We start from the raw sequence: 27,608 nt of genomic DNA, 5'->3' as shown, positions 1-27,608 counted from the left end.
TGCTTATGTCTGGGCTCTATCATGTGTTTACAGGTCAGCAGCTACAGGCTGGTCTTCATTGTTCTTGTTTGGAATGGTTGTGATGGTATGGCTCTTTTCTACCTTGTCACTCATTCTTGGGTGGACTTTCTCAGGCTTGTTCTCATAGTGAAGGCAGGAGACCATGAGAAAGAGGAGAGGTATGCAAGTCTTTTAGAGGCTAGGCTTAAAAGTGGCACATTATGGTTTCTTTCACATTTCGTATTGGCCAAAGCAAGGGAGAAGTCCACCCAGATTCAAGGGGAGAGAAAACAGAGTCCACCTTTCAATCAGTTAGTTACAAAGTCATATGGCAAAGGACATGTCCCAAGAGGCTAAGCAATGTGCCTTGGACGATCAGTAAATATTGTTGAAGGAACAAATGAAAACTACATTAGGTTGTCAATTTAAAAACACAACTCTTTGATAACAACTTTAAGAGAAAAGCAGAGCGGGGCATGATAGCACACACCTGTAGTCCCAGCAGCTAGGGAGACTGAGGCTGGAGGATCTCGAGTTTAGATCCAGCCTCAGCAACTTATTGAGGCCCTAAGCAATTCAGTGAGACCCTGTATCTAATAAAACATAAAAAAAGGCTGGGGATATGGCTCAGTGGTTTAGCACCCCTGGGTTCAATCCCTGCTAGAGAGAGAGAGAGAGAGAGAGAGAGAGAGAGAGAGAGAGACCATAGCAAATGTCCCTTTCTATTGTAAGATGCTTTCCAGTTTCAGAATGGTTAACAAAATGTACATGTTAGAACTGACAAAGCATGGTGGTACCTATTAGCATCCTACATGATGACTTATTTTTCTTTCTTTCTTTCTTTCTTTCTTTCTTCTTCTTCTTTTTTTTTTTTTTTTTGGTACTGGTGATTGAACTCAGGGGCTCCTTACCACCAAGCCACATCCCCAGCCCTTTTTATTTTTTATTTTGAGACAGGCTCTTGCTCAGTTGCTTACAGCCTTACTAAGTTGCTGAGGCTGGCCTTGAACTTATCTTCTTTCTGCTTTAGCCTCCTGAGTTGCTGGGATTATAGGCATGTGTCACCCCACCCAGCTAGATGATGACTTTTTATGCTCCAATGCAAGTGACATGTTTCTTTCAGTTCTAAGGAGTTCCTGAGACTAACTTTCTATCCTATTTTCTCTGACATTTACTCTTGACTGAATGATTCCTGGGCTGGGAACTGTAATCTTAGCACATGATTGAAGGGACAATGTCCTGTGTTGTAGGCAGTAAGATAGTTGACCAAACTGCTAATCTCCCGCTAAGACTTTCAGTTTCCTTTGAGAGTAGGACTCTCTAAGCTCCTCTATGTAATGTGGCACCTTTCAACATCTCCCTGGGACTTGGCTCCCAGTTCTAACATTTTAGGGCCTGTGGCTTCTACTTTCTGTACCTCAGTTTGCCGCTTTATACAGTAATAAGAGCCAGTGGCCCCAAAGGGATACCGAGAGAAAAGAGCTGTTAGGGGGACGTTGAATCAGAACAAATCCAAGGTCTCTCCCTAGAGCGATGCACGGTCTCCCAAGTCTCTCAAACCCACGCTTCACCAGCTCAAGTTTTCAAAACCAGAAAAGGTGGAGGAAGAGGGCTTTAAGGACACATCGGCCCTTCACCCCAACTTTCACACCCACCCTGGAAAGTCAGAATTCAGAGCCAGCTCCTCCTCCACATCTTCAGCCCCTCCTCCTCCGGCTTCCCCCTCGAGGCCCCCTCCCCCCCATTACAGCATCGCTCTGGGCGCCAAGACGGATTCTAGCCAGGGACTGCTGCAGTCAGCTCTCCGCCTCTCCTGGCTCCTGCAGCCTATGTACTGGCTCTGCAGCCACCGGCTGTGCTCCGGACAGTTCCCTTTCCCTCTTCTACCCCACCCCCGCCATGGCTCAGCTCCTGGCTCTGGGCCCAGAGGTGGGCGGGCACAGTGGGCACGGGTGGGGGCCCCAGCAAAGACCGCAGGTATAGCGGGGTTCTCCCTCTACACTGGGAATGCCTCCGCTGTGCGGAGTGTGGGTGGAGGACTCCTGTCAGTGGCCCTGAGACCCGGCACAGCGCCTCATCTTGGCAGGGCTGGGGCAGAAGAGGGGGGCTTCCTGAACCGATACCAAGAACTGGAGTCGGGGAGCAGACCTGGAAAACCCGAAGGAGAGTCTCCTAGGGGGACGTGCCGGAATGGGGGCTGTATGTGACATTCAGGGTGTGACTGTGCCTCAGTGGGGAAGGAGACCTTGTCTGTGAGACTGTGACTATCTCCTAACCGCCCGCCTCTGGGCTTAGGTACTTGTGCCTAGATCGGCTGTGCGTGACAGTGACACTGTATGTGCCCCTTTTGGGTCCTCGGTGGACACTGATCCCGCGGCCCCCAGTGAGCGGGATCTTATTGGCACCCCCAGGCTGGGCCTCCCCAGCGCTGTCGCTCAGCTGGGCGCGTGCTCCTCCGGGACCCGGTAGCTGCCCGCCGGCTGCGACCTGGGCCCTCCTGGGTCCGGTGCGGGGGCGGGGAGCTTGGTCCCCCTCCCTCTCCTCGGCTCCCAGCTCGGCCGCCCTGCGCGGGGGCGGGGGCGGGGGCGGAGCGCGCGGGCGGGATCCCCCCGCCTCCCCTTCCTGGTCCCCGGGAAATCCAGCCTCCGTGGCTTGGCCGCCTCCCGCTCCCGCGCCCGCTGCCGCTCGGCGCTCGCTCGGGGCTCCGCAGCCGGCGCGGCCCCTCCGCTGGGGGCTCCGCAGTGCCGGGTCCTGGTCCCTGCCCGCACGCCCGTCGCCGCAGCGCCCCCGGCCCGGGCCGCCGGCACCATGTAACCCGGCCGGAGCCCGAGCCGGGCCAGGTAAGCCGCCGGGAGGGGTGGGGACGGGGCTGCACTCGCCGCGCCCTCTGCAGCGCCCCCCAGGCTCGGCCGGGCCGCGGCCCGGGCGCCGCCCACGCCCCGGGCTCAGGCGGCCTCAGCTTCAGCCCCGCGAGGGGGGAGGGGCTGGGCCTCTTCCGCGGCCCCCGCCCCTGCCCTGGCCTGGAGGCCGGCGGGCCTGACCCGAGGGACGCGCGGAGGACCACGCGGACCCGGGACCCGCTCTCTGGGCCCGGGCGGTGGGAAGCCGGCCAGCCCCCGCCCAGCCGTTGTCGGGCTGGAGGCTTGGGTCTGGGAGGGAGTAGCCGGTTGGTTGTGGGGGGAAGTCGTGATGTTGGGGAGACCGGAGAGAAGTTTCCTCTGCAGGTGTGAGTGTGAGTGCGTGTCACTGTGTGTCCGTGGTGAGTGTGCGAGTGTGTCACCGCGTGGGTCTGTGGATGATCGTGTGGCAGTGAGTGTATGTCACTGTGGGTGAGTGTGTGTGTGTGCAGTGATTGTATGCAACGAGGGTGTTACTGTACATGTATCTTTGGACATGTGTGTGAATGAGTGTGTGTGTTGTCACTGTGCGTGGCTGTGTATGTTTCTGTGAGTGCGTGTGTGTGTGCCTGTGTAACTGTGACTGTGAGGGTCTAGGTATCTGTGCTCTGCGTGACCGAGTGTGTGTGTGTGTGTGTTGGCTGTGTGAGAATGTATCTGAGCAGGGTTCACTCCGAATCACCCACACCTGGTCTTTGCCAACCTCCCCCCACCCTCAGTCCTGGTGAGATGTGTGGCACCTGGAACAGGGAAATCAGACTTCTCAGAGGTCAGATCATCCCTTCTCCCCAGGGACTCCTTATCCTGGACTCAGGAGCCTCATGGCACTCCCTCCATTGGTCTCCACCTTCACCTACCTCAGGGGGCATCCTCTATGGTGCTACTGGTTGTGTCCTTCCTCATGCGGGGGCTCTGCTGCTGGTGGGCCTGGAGCTGAAGACTGTGTACCTGTGTGTGCTGCTTCTCCTTCTTGGGGCCTGGGAGCTTGTGTTACCTCAGTAATGTTTCACTGAGGGCCCTTCGGAGCCAGAAGCTGAGGAGGCCAGGTGGAAGTGTCTGGTCTATTGTTAGTCACCAGAGCAGGTGGCTCTCTCCCAGAGTTCCAAGCCCCAAATCTCCAAGTTCTGGGTCATTGGTTCAGCCCACTGGCTCCAGGTGTGTCTGTACTGAGCTCCTTGAAGTAATAATAATACAGTGCCTCTATATCAGTCCAGGACTTTTGAAAATGCTCCTCTCTCAACGCTTTATTTCTCCAAAAGTCTTGAGAACTAGGCAGGGCAGGTATCAGGTTAAGCCATAGGAAATTGCCAATATTCCACTGTTCTATTTTAACCTACCAAAATAACCATTCACATGTTTCAAGCTAATATAATGCCAATTCACAGATGAGAATGTTGAGGTTTGAGAGATGAATTCCATTTCCCACAATCACACATTTCTAATCAGTGGTACAGAAAGACTCCAGCCTATCTTTTCTTGACCCAAGGAACTGAACTGGACCAAGGTTAGAGGTGGCACTCTCTGTTGTGTGCTCTCTGACACTGGGGGCACTGCCCTCCACCTCTGCCCAGCATTTCCTGAATGCTGGGGCTACTTCTGCACCCAGCTGCCAATGCCTAAAAGGGAGAGAGGGGGAGAAGAGAGGAGGGAAGGGAGGGAGAGGCTTCGTGAGTTGGCAGTGAATCAGGGTCTAAAAAGGGAGCTGGGAGGGCTAGGGTGGCAGGTGTTTCTAAAAGGAACATGAACATGGGATGAACAGCCTCAGACACAGCCCCCGCATCCCCACCCCCAATGCCCCACTGATCTGGCAGTAGTGCCCTTTGCCTTTTGTGCCAGGGGGCTCATGTCCAAGGAGTGAGCTTATATGTTGTTATATAGAACGATGGCCATTGAGGGAACCTTAGAATTGACTCGGTCCAACCTCTTAATTACACATTGGGGACCCTGAAGCCCAGAGAAGGAGGGGACCTGTCCAAGGTCATGAAACAAACTAGTGGGTTCTAAGGCTAGTCTTAGCCAAGGGACTTTCCCACCCCCCAGGTTGCCTTCTATTCCTGGACTCCCCAGTCCCATCAGAACTGAGTATAGGGGATTTGGGGAGAAGTAATGAAGACTCATTATCTCTTAAGGCTGTATACCCTTTAACTTGGGACTCCTTTCCAAAGAGGGGAAGCTATAGATATTCCTGGGGATGGGGATTCCTAGCCATACCTGCCACAGAAGCAGGCCATGAGCTTGTCTGAGTTCCTGCTGGTAAGGGGCTGGAGCTGCTACAGACTCGGCACCCAGACTTTCTTTTGTGTCAGTGCCTGCTGTCAGCAGCTGCCTGGCACCTCACATTCTTCCAGCTGATGTTGGGGCCCAAGCTGGCTGAGCTCATCCCCCTCACCCCCAGTTTCTGATGCATTTTGCCTCTAGCTGGGCTGACACTTCCTTACCTTCTTGGGTTTCTGATGGGTAGAAAAACTTCTGGGGCTTGTCTGATTTAGGAAGGGTCTATAGTTACTTCTAAATCCTTTCTGATTCAATCTTCGAGGAGTTTAGGGCAAATGATAATTATGATTGTCCCTATTTAAGGGTGAGGAGATGGAAATTCAGTGAGCGATTTCCTATTTGGTTGTTTTTAGGAGTGAGGGGATGAGGGAGCAAATGACAACAGGAGCTTTTGTTGAGAGGGGCTTCCAAAGACCCCCTCCAGTGTCTTATATCCCCATGGTCAGGAAACCTTCCCAGATTCTGATTTCATTCCCACTTGGTGGAGTCAGAGCTTTGTCTCCCTGTGGGGGGTGGGAAGAACAGCTGCGTACCCTCCTCTATGCAAGCATTATGTCTCAATTCCCTCTTTATCCCCCCCTTCCAGTCTGAAGGCTGCTGGCTCAGCGGGCCTCCTGCCGTCTGGGGAGTCTGGGTTTGAGCTGGGGTGAGGCGGTGGCACCATCGTTATGGTAACGAGCTGCCAGCTCATCGTTGCTAATAACTTGTCAGGCCCCTGGGCTCAATGCAGCATCCCTTCCCACCAGCCCTTCTTCCCATGTCACAGACAGAAAAAGTGAGGCTGTGAGGGAGGGACCTAGAAAGAAGGGAGTCTGGGGAGGTAGGTGACCTTTTCCTTGGGACTGTAGCTGGAGAGCAAAGGACAGAGAGGAGAGGTTGCTTGGGGACTGGTTCACACATATAGTTACATAGGTTTCTGTTTGATTGCAGTGGCTGGTAACATGTGAATATACTCAGAACATTTTCCTGTAAACTTGTACATGCTAGCCGATATGTTCATGCACTTTTACACAACGGCCCACAGGCAAGCATACTCCAGGCATCAGAACATGCTTGTGCATGAGTACTGCCTCTACCATCTGTACATAGGCACCCAAGAAATCTGGGTTTGTGGGGGTGTCCAGGTACGTGGGTGGGGATCTGATCTTTTTCTGATGCAGCTTCAAAGTGTCTTGTTAACAAAGGGACAGAATGGTCCCAGGGTTCCTTCTTCTCCCTTCCAGTCAAGAGCTCAGAATGGGAGTGGGTTGGGGATAGTGTGGGGGACCCAAGTTCTTCGCTCCCAAAGGCCTCTGCCTCTGTGCCCTTTGAGCTCAGGTAGCCCATGCCCCCCTCACTCTGTTCTTTCTCATCCTCTTCCTGTGTGTAAATATTAAAGAGCTGAGCCTGCAGGGCTGATGTAGACATGGGGAGAGAATGAAATTAAAAAGGATTCCCTCGCCCCCAACCCGACACCCCCGCCCCACAGTCCCCCGCTCCTGCCTCCTCCCCTCTCCCCTCCCCTCACTCAGTGCTTCCACATTTTCTCCTCCCCCCAGTCCAGATGGGAGCTGGCTCCTTCAGAAAGGGGGCTCAGAACAGGGTGTGGGGAGCTACCTCTCTCTGCCTTCCCCCAGCACATCTGCCTACAGGGCTGGGAGCCCCCACGTGAGTATTTCTTTTATTTTTGGGGTGGTGGTTAAGAAGGAACGTGTTTTCTAGAACCAGCTGTGAGTGGCGTTGAGAGGCTCAGGGCTGAAAGGAGGTGGGTGGGGTTCTGTCTCTAGGCTCCCTCAGGAAAGCTCCGGGTCTGGGTTTCTTTCCTCTCTTGGGACGTAGAGGGAAGGGAGGGGTATCAGGTGGCCCGGTGTTTGGAAGTGAGTGTGGGAGATGTAGGGGAGAGGGGCTTTGGTTCTAAAGAGGGTGTGTGGTGGGGAAAGCCTGCTCCTTCCTGGTGTCTTGGGGCCGGGATGTCTCTGGGAGCTGTCCTGAGTGCTGAACGGGACTCAATGGAATTTGCTGCTTAGGCGCTGTCCCGAGTGCTGAACTGGGCTGTGTTCAGAAAGAGGATGAAAAGGTGGCTGGGCAGTGCTGAGGGCTCACTAGAAAATTTCTCCCAGATGACCCACTTTCCAAGGGCAGAGTCCTTGGGTAGAAATAAAGATTCTGGGGTCCCGTATGTGGATTAGGCCTCACGGTTATTAGTGGAATTTGGAAAAGGGACTCCCCTTTCCCTGTTTGCTCACCCTCTCTTTCCAAAACCATCCTACAGTTCTGAGGGGGTAGGGATGGAAGATGAAATTGTAACTGTGATATCTATTCCCCTGGGATTCTTTTTAGCACAACAAGCTTAGGGGTACTTTCACCAGCCTTTCTCCTACTGGGTTCCAGAAGTTCAGGCTCAAGGCAGCTCTGGGTTAAGACAACATGGGTCTTGCAGGTTATGCCTGGAGTGAACAGAACTCAGAAGTTCAGGATGATTTTGTTGGTATCCTCCTGCTCACCATACTTTGGAATTCAGGACAGGGACACTGAAATATTCTGCAAACCTCTCCTGTACTCTGCTCATCCGCATCCCTAGCTCTGAGCAACATTTGGGAAAGACTTTTGTTGGGGAGGAAGATTTCTAAGCAAAGGATTCAAGGAGTGGGTGGGGTTGTTCAGTGCCATGGAGAAGAGAAGGAGGAGGCTACTGGAGACAGGGCAGTGGGAAAAGAGGAAGATCTGGAGGAGTTAAAATATTCAAATTGAGGGATGAGGTCTGGGTTTCAGTCCTTAGCGTCCCTGGATATCTTTTCCCCACTAACCTACAGTCAGGGTCATTGCAATTATCTGAGTTCTTATCCTTTGTCTTTGTAATTGTGAAGGAACTAGAGCAAGGAGTTATTTCTCCAGGTCCTTTCCCTTGTCCCAGGGGGATGAGAGCCAAATGTCAGGACATGCAGATGAGACTGTGGGGGAAACAACAGGCAGGAGGGCAGCTCACCTCCCATCCCCAAGAGCACAATCAAATATTCAAATAGGATCCTTCTTAGAGGGAGAGGAAGGAAAGGGTTTCCAGATGGTACTGGGCAGAAATTGGGTGTGGCAGAGAATTAAAGACAAGGGAGAGATATCTAGGGGACTTCAAACTGAACCAGTTCCTCCCTTCCCAGATGTGACTTCTAGTTAATAAGGAGCCCTTCACCCATCATGTTTTTGATGTAACTCATCAAGATGATTCCTCCTTTCTCTGGCTGCTTGAGAGGAGCTGAGTTTTCCTATGCTGTGGGTGCTGGGAGGTGGTAGGTGTGGGTGTGGGTGCCTGTTTGGGGAGGGGAGGTGTTTGTGCTCTACCCAGCTCTCTTGGTTACATAACAGCTTTGATAAGACTTTACTTTGGAACTGCTGCTACTGCCTGAAGCAGTCACCCCTCCACCCCCACATGGAATGCTAGATGTCCACCCCCTTTCCCCTGGCCCCTTGGAGAGTCCTGCTATTCATGATCCAGTGTTCCAGCAGCTGCTTCCCTTCCAGGAGGTGTCTGTCTTGCCTCCCTGTTCCCTGACTGGCTCCTGTTTTTAAATATTTGCTTCTTTTGTTTTTCTAAACCCAGGTCACCCCTTTACTTTTGTTAGCTTCCTGATCTTCCCTCTCCCTGGGCAGGGCCCTCAGGCTGGGATGAAAGGGGTTCACTGGACATCATGAAGCTCCCCTCTGAGGTAGAAGAAGGGTTCCTCAGGAGGTTCAGGACCAGTGCTAATTCCCTTCCTCTCTTCCTCTGCCTTAATATCTGTTATATCTGTTTTGGAGTTTGGGAGTGGTGGCTCATACCCAGAAGTACTTGGAGGAAGGACTCTGGCTTTGCTATTTCCCCTTTTAAAACTAAGGGGTTATAATTCCCAAGAAGGGAAACTTATTGGGTGGGAAGAGATGCAACAACTTTGTTGTTACTCCACCCAAATTGTCTGAGCAAGTTCTGGTTTCTTCAGGCAAGGGACAACAGAATTTTAGAGCTTTCTTTTTAAATGACTTTTTTTTTCCTGAGTGGGTGAGAATGAGATGTATCCAGGAGTGGAGAATATCCTATTGATAACAGAAATACTTTCCCAAATAGAGAAGTGGTAGACTCACAAGTTTGCAAATGCTTATTACTTGGAGAGAACATGGACTTCTGGTTTGTGGATAGGGCAGAAACCAGGGAAGGTAATGAATATCTCTGTGAATGGGTCTGTGACTGTGTATGTGTACATTTGTATGTGTGAGTTTGTTGCATGTGTATAAACACATTTACATATGTAAGTGTGGGCTCATATATACATGCATGTGTGCATGACTCCATATGTATATGTGACTGTGTAGGCAATTAATTAAACCAGTGTGTGTGGATGTTCATGTGTGTGTGGTATGCTTGTCCAGTGATGTGAGTGTAAGCATGCATGTGAGCATGTACGTGGGCCACATATATACTGTATATAATGCATCAATAATGTATAAATATATATGCATAAGTTGAGTCATGCATGTGAATAAATGTAAGAGAGAGAGAGAGAGTAAGAGAGATTAATTCTGATTGAACATTGAGGCTAAAAGTTGTTCTCCCACTAGCTTGAACTTGATCTACTCTGATGCCCATGGCTCTTCTCCAGAAAGCAGGCTCCCTGAGGTCTCTCAAAGTCTCATATCCTGGAGAGCCAACTATACCTGCCACTATCTATAGCCTTCCCCTACTAAGGCAGCATATATGACTGACTAAAATACACAAATGCACACTTGTGTGTGTGTACATGCATGCATGCATTTGTATATTGCATCTCCTTTTTTTCACTTCCACTGCCAATGTTTTAAATCAGTCCACCCGTATCCTAATTTCTCACCAGAGTTATCATAACAGGTTCCCAAATGTTGTCCATCTTTGCCAGTCCACCTCCATGTTCTTTCCCTCCCAAAGCAGCCAGAGTAAGATGAGATCATGACTTTTCAATGGCCTTCCATCTCATTTGGAATGAAATCCAGAGTGCTTAGTGGGACCTGAGCAAAGTTGAGTTCTGTGTATAAAACAGGCATCGATCACCTCTCTGATCCTACATGGGCTTCCGATCCCACAAAGATTCTGAGCACAGTGGTGCCCTGAGGTTGCTGCATTTACTCTTTCCTTCAACCTGAAGTGTTCTTCCCCCAGATAGCCATGCAACATACTCCCTCACTTTATTCAAATCTTCGCTCAAAAGTACCATATTTGGACAGGCCTCCCCAACAGTCTAACTTAAATAGCCTCTTGTCACTCTACCCCCTCACCCCAGGTTATATATATATATTTAAATTTCAGTGCTTGCTACCACCACCATCTCATACATTTGTTTATCATTCCACTTCCCTGCTAGAATATAAACTTCTTGAGAATGGGAACTTCATAAGTCTTGTTCATGGCTGTATCTTGTGTGTCCAGAAGAGTATCTGGCTTAGAGTAGGCATTCAGTACATATGTGTTGAGCAAACCAACTGTGGATGGATCACACTAGCAGCCTTGAAGAAGATGGATCAAGGTGGAACAAGAAGAAAGGCAGGGAGACCATTTAGGAACCTGTTGGGACAGCTTTGGTGAGAAATTAGCATGAGAGTAGCCTGATGTAGAACATAAGCAGTGGCTGTGGAGAAAAGCAGATTCGGTGTTCAAACACATGTGCACGTGTGTGCGCCTGTGTGTGTACATGTGTATTTTAGCCAGTCATATCTGCTGTGTTAGTAGGGGAAGGCTAAGGAAATAAAGGCATCTACACGTGTATATGTGGTGTGCATGTTACGAACCCCTGTGACAAGCTGGACACCCTCCAGCTAACCCTGGCTGCCATCCTCCCTTCCTTTTGGATCTTGTCACCACCATCCCACACAACCCCACCTCTGCCAGCCAGGCTGCAGAGGGCTGCTAAGCAGAGGCTCTGTAGTTCATTCCATCAGTGATGCAGAGCTCCTGCCTTAGGGAACAGGGGTAGAGAGCAATGGGAAGGATCTTAGGAAGGCAGAGCCACAGACAGTCTGAGAGACACACCAAGAGGAGGCGGAGGACTGTGCTGAGCTCAGAGCCAGAGAGCTCAGGCATGGCCCAGACTTCCTGAAGCCAGATGTAGTATCCTTCTGTTCCACTCTAAGTCCTCTCTCCTGGTGGGGAGGCCTCCTTAACCAAGGATGGACTTCAGAGTTCTTGGCCTCCCAGGCTGTGGTACAAAGTCAGGTCTACTTTCTATGGGGCGGTCTGGGGTTTGGCAGTAGGAGAGGAATTTCTGTTCATTTCAACTTTGGTTATTTTCCTGTCTCCCAAGGGAGGATGGGAAATTAAGTTGTGTTGCAGAATGAGGAACTAAGGTTAGACCTCAGGCTGAACCAATCAGCTGCTAGCCTGAAGGGACTAAGATATACTATGTGGGTGGGCAAAGCTGGAAGGAGGACTGGTGAGAAAAGGAGAAAGAAATGGGAGTTGTGGGTCATCCCCACCTGGTGCCACTTCCTGACCTTGGGTAGAAGGGACGGACAAGACCCAAGATGATATTTGAGAGTTCCTCCCCCAGACCTCCAAGCCTGGGGCTAGGTTGCCTCAGTGCTAGAGCTCCTTCCAGGTCCTGAGGTGAAGGGAGCCTTCGCTTGCCTTCTCTTATCTGGGCTAGGGGCCGGGCGCTGCAGCCGCTCCCCTCCCACCTGGGCTATGAGCATGGGGGTTGGGCCGAAACAGCCGCCAGAGCCGCCCACCTGCCCGCGGTGTCATGGCAACGACTCTGCCCACGTGGACGAAGAGGAAAGGGAGGAGAAGATAGGAGAGGAGGCATCACGACAGGAGGATGGGAGGGGGCTTCTCAGGGGCCCTCCTACTGGAGCCCTTACCTCTCTAGCTTGGCCCCAGCCCTATCTCCTTTCACCTCCAAGCCCCCAGGACGGGGTGGGACTGGTATTGCAGCCCTGGCCTCAGAGTGTGCATGTCCTTCCATGTCCTGAGTAATGACAACCTTGGCCTTCTTCACTGGGGGGCCCTGGCTGGGTTCCTGGGGGACATGGGGCGTTGGAACATGCTGGTTTCTCCTTCTCTCCCCATCCTGCAAGTCGGGGATGGTGCCTGAGGCTGAGGGGATGAGAGCCCGACCTACTTCTCCATTTTCTCACTATTTTTCAAAAGGAAAATGACCCACTTTTCAGCCAATCGGACTGGGGCCTGTTCCCAGGCTGATTCCCTGAGCCCCCCTGCCCAGGCCTCTGCCCCATCCTCAGCCTCTTAGACACGTTCTGGGCCCACTTTTTTTTAAGGGAGGCAGGTGCACCTGTGTAGAGGGGTCCCCCCTGCCATCTGTGCCAGGCTTAGGGAGGAACCTGTTCTTAGTGGGGCAAGGGTGGGCCACGGTTGGCTGATCCAGCTCGTGTGACCCCTGCTTTGGGGAGATGCTCTTGACTGCCTCAGTCCCGGGCACTTTGAATGATGTCCTCTCTGCTAGCCCCTCACCCTCCCAGGATGTATCTTCCATATCACAGAGTGGCAAGGAAGGGCTTGGGGAGGGCTGGAGGAGAACCATGCCCCCCTTTTCACCTTGTTTTGGTGGATGGTAGTGGGCTCTCTTTCCAAGCTGCTCCATTTCCACGTGGAAAGGAAGAGCCTGTGGCGCTGGAGAGACATGTCTGACTGCCTGCATGACCGAGTTTCTCCCAGAGACCCCTCCTAGAGGGTTCTGTCTGTGCCTCTCTTCCCAAGCCCCTCCCTTTCTCTAGATATTGGTCTGGGCCTCAGAGCCCCCTCCCTCCCTCAGCTATATTGGCCTGGACTGGCTTGGGGGGTGATTAGGGATTTAATTATTTAGTTTCTCCAGCTCAGTAGATTAATTCCATCCATCACAGGCAGGCCGAGTCTTCTTCTCTCTGGGCTGCCTGGCCAACCCCAGAGGGAGGAAGCAGCATTGCTCACCTGGGCCTAGTATTGGATCTGGGAACAATGGATAAAGTTCTTGTTGGGGGAGGATTTGGTGTATGACATTGAGCAGATCTGGGTGCTTAAGGGCTGTGAAATGAACATGTCTAGCTTTCATATGGGGTGAGCATGTGGACGCATGAGATGTGAGGTTTGCATCTGTGCAGCTTCTATGCACACAAACATCAGTGTCTTGTGGGTGAAAACACATGTGTACAGACCATTATAGGAATAAGTTTGTGTATTATCTTTGTACATTATTTGACAATGGCTGTAGGAGAGGACAAATTCTGTGTAAGATATATATGGATGACTGCATGACTGTGTAATTTACCTACAGACAAACACATGCTCAATTGTGAATGAGCAGTCATGGGAACATGTATGGCCACGTGTGAGGGAGGGATGGCAGGGGGGAGCTTTCCTGAGGCCGAGTGCTGAGTCAGACCCATGGAGATCTGACTGCTGGCCTCGTCAGACCATTTTGGTCAGGGAGATGAGGCTAAATTAGCCATGTTTGTTTAGCCTGGGCTTGGTGTCCTGGTGGTTCAAAGTGTCAGGTCTGGATTCAGATCCATATTGAATCCCTCTCCCACCACCTATGTGACCTTGGACAATTTTCTTTACATTCTAAGCCTCAATTTCCTCATGTGTGAAATGGGACTAGTGATAGTCCCTACTGTATAGGACAGTTGTGAGGCCTACACAAGGAGATACATCCAAAGCACTTAACAAAGTGCCTGTGAGTTTGCGGGCATTCGGGGAACTGAACCTTAGACTGCAGAGTTGAAAGGCACCAGATGTTGTCTGTTCAGTGCTTGAATCCAACCTCTGCTCGCGTGCCTCCCTGCGCAGGAAACTCCCAGCTCTTCAGCAACTGGGACCAACTTTCTCTGCTGTGAAATTCTGACTCAGCTACAGGGAGTCATTTTTCTTCTGCCTTCTCCTGTTTCTCTCCCTTTCTCCATGTATCAGCTGGGGGTACTACTACTTGATGGCTCAGTTGCTGAGCCTAAACATGTTGAGCACCTACTGGATGTTTCGTTTGTCCATATAGAGACAGCTCGCATGAATCCTGGCCTTTGAGGGTTCACTGTCTGACAACACATTTACTCCTCTGTGCTGAATGGAGGTATGGGACACAAGAGGAGGTAGGACCTTCTATGTCCTGGGGTTAATGGGAAAAGTACTCTTAGGGAAGGCTTCTTAGAAGAGGGTGAAGTTGAGAGGACAGGTCTTCTATGTAGATATTACAGTCTGTGCTGCTTCCTCTCCTCACATACCCTTCCACAATGTTGCCAGCTCTCCACTCTTCTGTCCTCCTAAGCCTGGAAATTCAGAGAGGGGAACTTGGGCTTAGACATCCTTGAACCTGAGGCAGGGACAGGCAGAGGTTCAGGTAGAGCCAAGAGGTGAACCCTGTAGTCAACCAACAAAAGGGCCTTCCGGGGGCCCTTGGGGCACAACCTTGTGCTTGATTTCCCTGTGGGAGAGGCTCAAAAGGAGGGCACAGACCTCAGTGCTGGAAGTCTCTGATCCAGCTCACACACAAGGCTTACAGGACAGTGTGCTAACCCTGGAGGCAGTTCCAAGCTCAGGACCTCCCAGGGGGACTAGATACCTAGGCTATGGATAGGAAAGGTTGTAGCCCTGGCCCACAACCAATGGACTCTTGTCGTGGACTTGGGCTCCTACCTGTTTTCAGGTGGCCCTGCAGGATCAGATCTGGCAGTACCCTAGAGGCCAGGGCAGCACCAGCCTAAATCACATACAAATGAAAGAAGGTGCCAGGGCACTAAAGTCAGGAGAAGTTAATATATGGGGACAAATGTTCCAGCTGACTTACTCATTGCCCCAACCTAAGGAAGCAGGCTTTCATTATCCATATTTTATGGATGAGAAAATGAAAGCTCAGAGAGAGGAAAGGAGTTGTTCACGGTCTTGCATGTAGGCTGCAGTAGATGATCAGAGGTGGTTGATTGCCTCGCTAGTACCCAAGCTGTGAGTCCCTAAGTCCCTTCCAGATCCCGAGATTTGGAAAATAAACTGCCATCCCAAGCTACTGGGGTTCGTTGGGGTCTGCGAATCAAGGGCTTCTAACTCTCCCAGGTGATACCATTTTTGGCCATCTGGGCTGTTCTGCTGTGTCCTGCATGCTGAAAGATGTGGGAGGTCTTCAAAAAGATCCCAGGCAAACAAATTCCTCAGTGCATGAAGCAAATGAGTTTTCAGAGTGTCCATTTATGATCCAAACCTGTCCTTTGGCCACAACCTCTGCCTAGGGTTGTCTGAGACATCCTCCTAGAAGCCCTGTGTCTACGCTGGGTGTGGTGGCTCATTCCTGTAATCACAGCAAGTTGGGAGCCTGAGGCATGAGGATGGCAAGTTTGAGGCCAGGCTGGGCAACTTAGTGACACCTTGTCTTAAAAAAATAAAAAGGACTGGTGATGTAGTTCAGTGGTAAAGTATTGCTGGGTTCAATTCCCAGTGTAAAAACAAAAACAAACAAATAAACAAAAACCCCACAAAAAGCAAAACCCTGTGTCTCATTCCTATACATTTAAATGCTTTTTCTTTATCAATAGTTGCCCCTTGGGCTGGGGTTGTGGCTTAGTGGTAGAGCACTTGCCTGGCATGTGTGAGGCACTGGGTTTGATTCTCAGCACCACATAAAAATAAATAAATAAAATAGAGGTATTGTGTCCATCTACAAATAAAAAATATTTAAAAAAAAATAACTGCCCCTCAGCACAGTGTGGGACATTTCACTCGTTATTATCTTCATTCTTATTTCATCACAGTGAGAAAGGGACTATTCTTGCTCCCACTTGAAAATGGGGAAACTGACCTTGAGAGAGATGAAGGGACTTCCTTGAGGTCACATGTTTAGTAACTGGTGGACCTGGGTTATGAGCCCTTACAGTTTGGTACCAGACCTGGAACTCATAGTCCCTCTCCCCAGTTGTCCCTGGCCAGGATCTCTTAGGAGTTCTGGTCCTGGGAATCTTCCTTCTCAGCTGACAGAGGCTCCCAGAGACCTTCAGGAGGGGGAGAGTGGACATAACAGGGCAGCATAGCAGAGAATCAGTTAGCTGACAGAGATGGAGGAGATGGCTGAGGACAGACTGGAAGTGTTGGCTATGATGGGTGAAGCTGATCAGGATGAATTATGTCTCAGTGGGCCTTTGGCAGGCTTGGAGAAGGAGAAGGAAGTTCAAACTTTGCTTTTGGAATCTCTTGGCTACATGGTCTGACTGGAGAAGGAGCTCTGGGGCCCTGCAAGTTAGAGTGAAGAGACCTACTTGGGGGGTGGACCCTGAGTCTTGCTCCTATGCACAGCTCATCCCTGAGAGCCCTCCTTACAGCCTTATTCTTGCCCTGTACCATTGGGACAGTCATCTGTTTTCCTTCTTACTCCTCCTCTACTATCTTCCCTATGCAAAAGGGCACATCTAGGGGAGACCTAGGCAAACAGGATGAGCAGGGCTGGGTTTAGAGGTAGGATTTCTTTCTTTCTTTCTTTCTTTCTTTCTTTCTTTCTTTCTTTCTTTCTTTCTTTCTTTCTTTCTTTCTTTCTTTTTTTGTAAACAAATGGGATACATGTTGTTTCTCTGTTTGTACATGGCGTAAAGGCATACCATTTGTGTAATCATAAATTTACATAGGGTAATGTTGTTTGATTCATTCTGTTATTTTTTCCCTTCCCCCCACCCCTCCCACCCCTCTTTTCCCTCTATACAGTCCTTCCTTCCTCCATTCTTGCCCCCCTCCCTAACCCTAACTCTAACCCTAACACTAACCCCTCCCACCCCCATTATGTGTCATCATAGAGGTAGGATTTCTAATACAAAATCTTGCAGATTGTTCCAAAGCCTTTTTTTTTTTTTTTTAACAAAATACCTCTATTTTATTTAATTTTTTTTTATGTGGTGCTGAGGATCAAACCCAGTGCATCACACATGCTAGGCAAGTGCTGCCACCAAACTACAACCCCATCCCCTGTTCCAAATCCTTTGAAGGAAAGGTGTGGAAATCCTTTCTGTGGGCACCAGAAAGTGGGTGAGGGCAGCAAAGGAAGACACTTATTCATGCAATAGATATTTTTTGAGCACCCGTTAGTGCCAGGCATTGTTCTAGATGCTCAGAGTACTGCAGTGCATGAGACAGATACAGTCCCTGCTCTTCTGAAACTTATGTTCTACCATGGGAAGACACACTCTAAATATGTAATGAATGAAGAAAATAATTTCAAGGAGCAATAAGTTCCATGAAGATAATGGAACAGGGTGATATAGAGAAACATGGGGGATGAGGCTTAACTTTAGTTAGAGCGAGTGGTCAGAGAAGGCCTCTCAGAGCTGAGCCCCAAAAAATGAGACAGAGGAAGTCATGGGAGTATCTGGGACAGAGTGTTCCAGCAGAGAGAACATCAAGTGCAAAGCCCCCTGAGGTGGGATTTTCAAAGAGATTATAGGTAGTGTGGGTTATTCACAGGCTGAGCACTTTCCAATGGGTCAGGAGATGCATTTAGACTCAGATCTGCCTAACTGTCTTGAGTGTTTTGGAACAGTAAACCCATTTTCTATAAAATTCTTGCCCTATGCCCCCAGGAAGAGTTGATGCAATAAAGAAGTGAAGGTGAGTGAATAAGCCTGCAAACCTCTCTCCTTCCATTCTGTCCCTCCTTCCTCCTCCTCCACTTTCTGGGGCAGGGAGGAGAGGAGAAGGAGGGTTTTCCTTGGATTCCTAAGGGCTGGGATCTTTAGCCACGAGATGGATAGAGGGATTGAGGGAAGCCATGGACGAGAGCACCAGACCAGCAGCTACGGAAATGCACTACCACAGGCCACAGTGTCACCCTGGCCAGGGGTCTCAGGCAGACATAGGTGCAGGAAGAGGTGTGGCAAAGATGAATAGCCAGGATAGTGAGGTCAGAGGCTCTGTGTTAGGCGCCCAGTGACTGGCTTATTCAGGGTGGACACATGGCCCCTGCTACCCAAGCTGCAGTCCAGTCAGGGGATGGGAGAGAGCTGTACAGGGAAACTGGGAAAGAATCCTGGCCATATTGATTAGGTCAGCTCAAGGAAAGGTGGTAGATAGGCAAAGCTTGAAGCTTTGGGGTTCCTAGGCACACATGGCTTACCCATAGGCATGGAAGAGCCCAGGCTTCTAGCATCAAAATGAATTCTAGGCCTTAATTGCTGTAAGTTCTACTGTGATACTGAAACTGGTGTGGGGATGACCTCATGGGGTCCCTGTGAGGGGATTGGGTAGGGAAGATCCCCAGTGAGAGAGCAGCTGTACCCTTTTGCTGCTATCTGAACCATCATGTCATGCTTGTCACTCTCCCAGAGGCTTCCTGAGGAAGGGGTGAGTCAGCTAATATTCAGTAATCAAAAATCTTCATCTTTACCCAAGGTGTCACTTTTTGTCAACCTCTGAGACATTTTGTCAAACTCACCTGGATCTCTGGGTCCCTAGATATGGACAATCTTAAGAACAACTTATCTTTTCCACAGCAGAGTACCTTTGACCTTAGATGGTGTCTCAAAGAGATTAAGTGACCTACTTAAGGTCATACTGTAAGCCAATGGAGGAAGTACTAAAAAACTACAAATAATGATAGCTACCTTTGTTGGGTATTTACCATGTGCTCGGTACAGTGCAAAGGGAATTATATGCTTTCCTTGATTATCCCTCACATCATTAGTGCCTTTATGATGGCTCTCATGTAATCCCCATTTTGCAGGTGAGGAAATAGTTTAAGAGAGGTGAATCTGCCCAAGTACACACAGCTAGTGAGTGAGTGGAAAGGGATTTGAACCCAGATAGTCTGATGACAGAGTCTACACCAATAACCACTTTGATCCAGTGAGTTCGTGAGTCACCTAGGTCTCTAGAAAAGAAAAGAAAACTGATTTGGCTGGGCAGAGCCCTGGGGGAGAGAGAGAAAACACTCTGACTCCTTCCTCTGTATCTCTTTTCCTCCCCCCATTTTCCATTCTTTTTCTGGAAGGTAATTGCTTGGGGCAGTGACAACCTCCCTGGCGAATTACACAGCTGGTTTCCCAGTGAGATTTGTAACAACAACCCCGCCAGCCTGGCAGCCCCCAGCAAGTTCCGGTTTAAGAAACTAATTGCTGGATTGTGTAGTTGGTGCTAAATTGGGTAATTTCTTGGTGACGGCATCTGTGCCACTTCTTCCATTCCCAGATAGATTCAAGCTCTATCAGAGAAGAATTTGTCACACACGGCCCCCTCCCAGACTCCCTCACTTCCCACTTCCCAGCCGCCCACAGGCGACTTGCCGAAGTGGCTGCTTCCCCGGCCCAGGGGTTCATCATCTGGGCAGATCCTTGTGTCTTGGGATAATGGAGATAACAGTGCAGTAAAATGAGGAAAATAATGGCAGCACCCAGAGTTGTCACAGGGCTTCAGGCAGCTTTTTTTATTCTGTGCTTATCTGACCTTGGCTCTGGGCATAAACTCATGCTCGCCCCACAGGGGAAAAGGTTAACTCATACACTGGTTAGCTCTGGAATCTGTAGTATATGTGAGGTCTTTTTATTTGTTTGTTTGCTAAACAAAAACAAAAACACCCAAATGTGCATTCGTTGCTGTATGTACTTCGGAATGGCATTTAGTAAGTGACTTCTCTGGGCTAAGAGCAGAGACAGTGGAAGAGTTAAGGCTGTGGGAATTAGGCAGCCCTGGGTTTGGCTTTTGGCTTTGCCACCAGCTTTCAGTGTGACCTTAGGAAGGTTAATGAGCTTCTCAAAGTTTCAGTTTTTTTTTTTTTTTTTTTTTTTGTAAGTGGGAAGAGTTGGGGGATAATCCCTTGAAATGGTTTTGGGAATCAGATAAAATATCACAAATTAAAGGATCTTGTTCTTCTTAGCCTCAGATTCTCTCAACAAACACCTGCCATGTGCCAGGCATTGTGCTAGGGGTTGGGGAGAAAGCAGTGACTAAGACGGACAAGATTCCTGTGTGGAACTAACATTCTAGTGGGAGAGACAGGTGATCTCGGAATCACACAAGTTTAAAATGGTAACGATGTAAGAGCCAGGTCCGTGGTGCCTTGAGAGCAAACAGCAGGGGGATCTGACCTACTCAGGGAGGCCAGAGAAAGCTTCCCCGAGGAAGCAACCACTGGGCTGAGATCTGAAGGGAGTGCAGGAGTCAGCAAGGCAGAGGTGGGCGGGAAAAGCATTGGGGACAGGGGGACATAGGCCCCATGATGTGAAGGATCATGGAACTGAAAAGAGAGCAAGGGGGACATGTGGTGAGAGGGTGTCGGAAAGCAGGAAGGGACACGCCGTGCAGGCCTGGTGGGACAGGTGAAGGTGCTTTATCCTCAGCATCATCAGTCAGCCAGTGAAGAATTTAAAGCCCAGAAGTAACATGATCAGATTAGCGTTTTCAAAATGATCATTTGGGTTGGAGTAGGGTAAGAACGGAAGCATGGAGACCAGTTGGGAGACTTTTACAGATGTACAGGCAGAAGGTGGTGTTCGGAGGTGTAGTTGGATTCGTTTGTAGTGCTTTCTGCTGCACATGCAGAAAATCTGGCCAACGGTGGTTTAAAATAGAGTTTATTCCTTATCACAGCGGGCCTGGAGAAAGGCAACTGCTTGTGTTGCTTCATGGCTCCATGGTGCCAGGACTAACATCCTTGCAGTTGCCTAGGGCTTTCTCTTGTGGTGACGAGATCGCTACCCTCATTTTGGCCATCGTGATTTTATTCCAACCAAAAAGAAGGGGAGGAAAGATGGCATTCACCACACTCACAAGCTCCATCTTTTTTGTGACAAAAGCAAAAAATTTCCCAGAAACCCTCACCTTGTTTTTATGTTTTGTTTTAAGGTATTGGGAATTGAATTCGTGATACACTACCGCTGAGTGACATTCCTAGCTTTTTTTTTTTTTTTTTTTTCTTGAGACAGGGCCTCACTGGGTTGTCCAGGCTGGCCTTGAACTTGAGATCCTCCTGTCTCCATCACCTGAATTGCTGGGATTACAGGTGTGTGCCACAGTGCCTGGCTCATCATATGTTTATGTATATATATCATTAGCCAAAACTGAATCATGTGGCCTGCAGTTACATGGGAGACTGGGAAAAGGAGGAGGTTAGGAAGGAGTTTTAGCTAGTCAGCCAACAGTGACTGGTGGTAATGGAAGTAGTGGGTACCTTTATTTTTAGGAAGCAGAATCCATAGGACTGGGTGATGGGTTGCATCATGAGTCCCCTCCTCACTTGTTTTTTCTTCCCATGGAAGTAGGGGGTGGGGACAGAGGGTGAAGGAAAATGGCTGTGAAGCATAATATATAGGAGGAAATCATTGCTAATGAAATCTTTTCTTTGAGAAATCCATAAGTTAGATATCCTCTCTCCCCCCGTAACTTGGATTTTTTCTTTTTTTTTTAAATTTATTTATTTTGATTCATTGTACACAAATGGGGTACAGCTGTTGTTTGTAACTTGGATTTTTTAAAACTACTGTTTACTATTTGGACACTGAGGAATTTGGAAGTCCAAAATAAAGGCTTTACTTGTAAAGATTCCATTGCATGATCTTTTAGAGTTTATAAAGTGGTTTTGTATGCATTTGCTATGACTTGAAGTGAGCAGGGATTTCTAGACTTAGAAAAGTTGGGTCACTTGTCTGGGTTGTGCACATTCTGATCTTGGGACTATGCTCTTTCCACTAGACAGTGCTGCCCTGTAGGACATGGGTCAGGGAGCCAGAAGGGACTGTCTGGAGAGAAGCAACTATAGGGACTTATCTCCTCTGAGAATACAGGCAGGAGAACATGGGTCAATGTTAAAGAGACTGAAGTTTGTTAAGATCTTGACTGCAGCTCACCTGTGTGAAGCTGGAAAGAGTGGGCACTTGGGAACACCCACCATCGGGAAGTTCCCTGTGAGGTTCGGCTGGATAGAACCACAGACAAACCAAATGGGATTGTGTGCGGTTCTCCAAAGTGGTCTTTTGTGCTGAGTCTCAGACATGGGTCCTGCCATGGGTTCATGGAGTGTGCCGTGAACAAAAGACCAGCTTCTACCCAAAGGTGGGGGGATGTTTGCGAGTGCTTTTCCAAGAGCTTGAGAGGAAGCTCTCTTGGCCTGAAGTTTCCATTACCCCCAGAAAATGGCAGTGGAGGAGAAGAATTGTCATAGAGCCAGGCAATGGATGTCTGTGAGGTCACTCCAGTCTCTCTCTAGGCAAAATAACCACTAGCTGCTCCAGTTCAGGTCCCAGGGTGGGCTTGGAGCTAGGCATATCTCACACTCTGCTCTATGGAAGATTCCCAGGAGACTCCACAATCTTCTTCAGTGTCTCACATCCCTCAGGGTCAGGAAGTTCTTCCTGATGTCTGACTGTGTCTCTTCCACTACTATTAATCATGCTTGCAAAGCTAGCTCTTTTTCCTGACATCCCTGTGTCTAATAATGGCATCATTAGTCTTCCAGTCACGGCTGCTGCAAACTTCAGAGTCGTCTTCCTTTCTGACTCCCTCTCTCTCCTTCCCAGTATTCACCAAATCCTATCTGTCTACTGGAACTTTCAGCCCACCCCTCAGACTTCCTTATTTGCACCAGTCTTCTGACTTGTGCTGGCCTTCCCTCCATTGGGAGTTATCTCCCCTCCACCTTTGTGGAATGCACAGTCATCTTGTACTTGAATTCAGTACCCTCTTCTCTGAGAAGTCTTCCTTGATTTCTCTCTACTGAATTGGTCTTGCCCTCATCTGAACTAGCCTAATATTTTGGCACCTCTCTCTAGCACAACCAATTTACTCATGCCCTTAATGTGTGTTTATTAAAGATAAACACACTCTTTGCTCTGAGCAAAGCCCTAGCTTAGATGCTAGAGATCCAAGATGAATAGGACTTGGTTCCTATCCTGCAGAAGACTATACTATAGGGGAGGAGATAGAAATGGCAACTATTTCAGACAGTGTGACAGTGATTTCATGGGGCTACATGTTATAAAAGCCCAGTAGAGAGGCATAACCCAGAATGAGAGTACGGAAAGTTTTCAAGGGAAGGTGGGGCTTAATGTAAGTGTTTGCTGGGGTTGAGTGGGTTTGGGGGCAGGTGAAAGGAGATTCTAGGAGAAAGGAGCAGCTCCTGCAAAATTATAGGGACCTGAAATAACTGTCATGTGAAAGGTTGTTCCTGTTCGATGATAGACCCCTTGAGGACAGGGACCACATTTAAATCACCTCTATACACTTCTCATCCAGAGTCTTGCTCATGGTAGCTGGTCAACAAATGTTTGTGGAATGCAGCCATATTTAAGGGCAATGAAAATGCTGGGGCTCAGCACCATGGACAGATCACAAAGACACCTGCAGTTGGAGGTAGTCCAACCTGTGAGCTCATTTGCATACATTTGCATAATGAAGCCAACTTCATTTCCCTGGGGGTCTGAAGGCTCTGCATCATGGGGGATCCAATCAGTCCTGGTTTGGGAGGTTGGGAAGGGAAATTGTCAGGACCAGAGACCGAGGACTCCAGAAGAATCTCTTTCCCCTTTTGCTGACCATTTCTTTCTTTTCTGTTAGGAGCCAGTGGTCCTGAGCCTTCTGAAGTTAGGATTCTGCCTGGTGGTGGGGATCCTGACATCAAGGATGGGATACCCCGGATGGTGAGTGGTAGGAAATTCTGGGGGATGAGGATTAGATTCAGGTTCTCAAATCCGAATAACTTTAGTGTGTTGTAACCTCACTATTTTGAGCTCCAGTTTCTCATGGTAAGTGTGGATAATATTTGTATTACAGGATTCCAGTGGGGTTAGGGTGTTAGGTATGCACAGTACCTGGTACACAGAAAGTGCTTAGGAAATAGTAGGAGATGAATTGTGAGCAGGGTTTGGAAGAAGCCTGAAACAGTGGGTGTGGGAAGGTGGTGGTGGGAAGAGGGAGATTGAGTCTCAGAGGTGCTGCTGTCTGGAGTCTTCTGGACTGTCATCCACTCCTAGTCAGCAGATGGCCCAGGAGCTGGTCTGGGACGAGGGAGGGCTCCGTCTGCCAGCTCCTTCGTCCCTGTCCTTCCTGCTGTCACCCCCTCCTGCCGTAGCTCCTGTCCTGGCAGCTCCTGGAGTTCTGATTGGAGGCAGCTCTTGCTGAGAGTTGACCTCTCTGTCCTGTAGCCTTGGCAGCCTGGGATGGGGGCCAGGGACACTGGTTCCAGACCTTCTTCTCCATCACCTCTCTGCCTTGCCAGCCCACTGTTCCTGGGAGGAGGAACTTGTGGGTTCTAATCCCAGTTCAGGATTCAGATGCTGCCTTGTATAGCCAGCGTTCCTTCTATATGGCTTTTCCTCCCTCCTTGATCTCCACCCCCCAGTAGAAAGAAGCAGTGGGAGGGGGTAAATGGCAAAAGGGGAAATTTCATTAGAGAATATTTGGAGCCCGGAATATTTCCCTAAGAGGCCTTGCATGCTCATAGAGGGTGGGTGCAGCCCCAGCTTCTGCTTAAGCTCACAGCCCCAGTGGAGGAAATAGGAAGAGTCATCTCAGGTTTTCCTTCCTGTCTCAGTGATGGGGGTTGGGGAATGAGCCTGTAGCCAGATGGAAGGAACTGGGTGTGGAAGGAAGGGGAGGGATTTTTCTGTGAAATGGTGCTGATTATGTAGATTTGGGTCCAGCGTTCTCTTGGGTCACATGGCTGGGTGCTGTGACCCTAAGGCCTGGCACTTTATAGTAGTTGGGCGTAGAGTAGGGTTGAGACAGAGGTGTGGCTCTGGGTCAGTTTGCCTAAACCCAGCTTGTTAAAAGTTAGTTCACTGAATGACTGGTTTCTTTGAATATTTGGTATGTCTGCTGTGGGTTTCCTTTTGTTTTTGATAGCCTAAAGATATTTAAAAACCCATTTGGCTGAGAGTGTTTCCTCTTGTGAATAAGTATTTATCAAATTTGCAGCATTTGATGAATGGTGGGATTATTTTGTGTCCTTGTATCTTTGTCTATTATGACTGTTTTAAGGACTTTTCAGCCCATTTGTGGAAAAGTAATACAATTAATCACAATAAATTGATACCTAAAGGAATACAGGAATGCCTAATGAAAGATGGTTTTAGGTGAAGTAGCTTGTTCTGTCTGAAACCCTTTTCTCCCTGTTTTTCCAGGAGGTTCCTGGGGCCTGGCCCCCAACACTATGAAGAGCCTTTGCTGAGGCCATGAGGGGTTACCATGGCGACCGAGGCAGCCATCCCCGCCCAGCCCGCTTTGCTGACCAGCAGCATATGGACGTGGGCCCAGCTGCCAGGGCCCCATACCTGCTGGGCTCCAGGGAGGCCTTCTCCACCGAGCCCCGCTTCTGTGCCCCAAGAGCTGGCCTGGGACACCTTTCTCCGGAAGGTCCCCTGAGCCTGAGTGAGGGGCCATCGGTAGGCCCTGAGGGAGGGCCAGGGGGGGCCGGGGCAGGGGGGGGGAGCAGCACCTTCCCCAGGATGTACCCCGGCCAGGGCCCTTTCGACACCTGTGAAGACTGTGTGGGCCACCCTCAGGGCAAGGGTGCCCCCCGCCTGCCTCCCACACTCCTGGATCAGTTCGAAAAGCAGTTGCCCGTTCAGCAAGATGGCTTCCACACGCTACCCTACCAGCGAGGTCCAGCAGGGGCTGGGCCTGGGCCAGGGCCAGGGTCTGGCGCCACCCCAGAGGCTCGCAGCGAGAGTCCCAGCCGAATCCGGCACCTGGTTCACTCTGTGCAGAAGCTCTTTGCCAAGTCCCACTCTCTGGAGGCACCTGGGAAGCGGGACTATAATGGGCCTAAGGCCGAGGGAAGAGGTGGTTCTGGGGGAGACAGCTACCCTGGTCCAGGCTCTGGAGGCCCCCACACCTCCCACCACCACCATCACCACCACCATCACCACCACCATCAATCCCGGCATGGCAAGAGGAGCAAGAGCAAGGACCGCAAGGGGGACGGGCGGCACCAGACCAAGGCCGCGGGCTGGTGGAGCTCCGATGACAACTTGGACAGTGATAGTGGCTTCCTGGCGGGTGGGCGGCCCCCTGGGGAGCCTGGTGGTCCCTTCTGCCTGGAGGCTCCAGATGGGTCCTACCGGGACTTGAGCTTCAAGGGGCGCTCAGGCGGGTCAGAAGGCCGCTGCCTTGCCTGCACTGGCATGTCCATGTCACTGGATGGACAATCAGTCAAGCGAAGTGCCTGGCATACCATGATGGTCAGCCAGGGCCGGGATGGATACCCAGGGGCCGGGCCAGGCAAGGGGCTTCTGGGTCCGGAGGCCAAGGCCAAAGCCAGGACTTATCACTATCTGCAGGTGAGGCTTTGTGGGGGTGGGGAACAGGGTCCTCAGCCCTCACCAGTCTTGACAGCCAGGAAACAGGGAAAGGGTTGGATGAGAACCAGCTGACTCTCTGACGGAGGGCATGAATGCAGGGAGGCCCCACTTGCCTCATGGTGTCACCCTGAGCCCCTGTTGGGACTGCAGTTTCCCCATTGGTGCAGTGGAGGGGCCCTTCTTCTGAGCATGCACATCAGTGCCAGGAAGACTTCTCACTGACCTACTGTTTTGGACAAGCTGTGCTGACCTCTCTTATGAGTCGGAGGCAGAATGAGGTTGAGGAAAGGCAGTGAATAGTGTGACGCTCTTTGGCCCTAGCTGCCCTTGGGCTTGGAGGTTGGCAGTTGGAAAACAATCCTGCCCCAAGGCCTTCTCCCGAACTTCACAGCTCAAATCAGAGTGTTGTTTGAATATGAAGGCCAGTTTCCAGAATATGTTTCTGCTGAGGTTTGTTATTCTGGGGTACCTGTGGTGGAAAAGCCTGGGAGACTGTGGAGGAGCCCTGGGTCACTGTCTTGTGAGTTTTCCTAGACTGGGGACACATTGAAGTTTGAGCCCTGATATAATTCAGGGGGGTCTTGGGAGTGGATGGTTCTGGTAATAATTGGTATGTTCTCCCCATCCTGTCTTACCACCCCTGAGACCTCTGCTGGTGAGCCTGAGTTCTGACCCCTTCTAATGGACCCTTCATCCCACCCTCTACTAGCCCAGTCTGTCTTCTTGAGCTCTTCCATACTTTTAGAAGGAACAGCAAATACAGGTTCTGGATGTCCAGCAGACTTAGGGTTATCTCCCAGACCCACATTCCTCATAGATGATTAATCCACATTCATTCATTCAGTGAGCATTTCCTGTGTGCTCAGATGGGTACAGAGACGAAGACACAGATGCTGCTTGTGAGAGCGCACAGTTTAGGAGAAGTAGACAAGGAAGCAGATGGAATAGAGTGTGATAGGCTGTGGCAGAAGAGGCCCCTCACCCACCTGGCGATGGTGGCCAGGGGTGACTTGAAACAATTTCTAGGAGGAATGTCCCCTGAGTGTCAGTGGAGGAGTTGGAGTTAGTTGAGTACAGATTAAAAGTGTTCCAGGAAGAGATTACACAGTCTGTTCAGAGGTGTGGAGAAGTGAGTCTGCATGTGTCTTTTGGGTGTTTTTGGCCTTGCTGGTAAGTTGTTCACACATCAGGGTTCTCCTGGGGGAACTCATGAAAGCC

General features: G+C 50.1%; 1 protein-coding gene across 3 annotated transcripts in view; it reads left to right on the top strand.

Moving 5' to 3' along the window:
- Positions 1-27,608, top strand: part of DLGAP3 (DLG associated protein 3) — a 104,378-nt gene that overhangs the window by 40,405 nt on the left and 36,365 nt on the right. Inside the window, exons 1-3 of one of the 3 annotated variants that reach the window (XM_079144778.1) lie at positions 1,995-2,840; positions 23,647-23,729; positions 25,212-26,369. In XM_079144778.1, the coding sequence (XP_079000904.1) occupies positions 25,263-26,369 (1,107 nt within the window). In that variant the 5' untranslated portion in view covers positions 1,995-2,840; positions 23,647-23,729; positions 25,212-25,262. Of the gene's footprint in view, positions 1-1,994; positions 2,841-23,646; positions 23,730-25,211; positions 26,370-27,608 lie in introns of those variants that run through there. The other 2 variants (XM_079144780.1, XM_079144779.1) reach the window with 2 other exon arrangements.

The sequence above is a fragment of the Sciurus vulgaris genome (genome assembly GCF_902686455.1).
Source record: "Sciurus vulgaris genome assembly, chromosome: 1".
Lineage (NCBI taxonomy): Eukaryota > Metazoa > Chordata > Mammalia > Rodentia > Sciuridae > Sciurus > Sciurus vulgaris.
The sequence above is the reverse complement of the archived record's forward strand: the minus strand, read 5'-3'. Positions and strand labels throughout refer to the sequence as shown.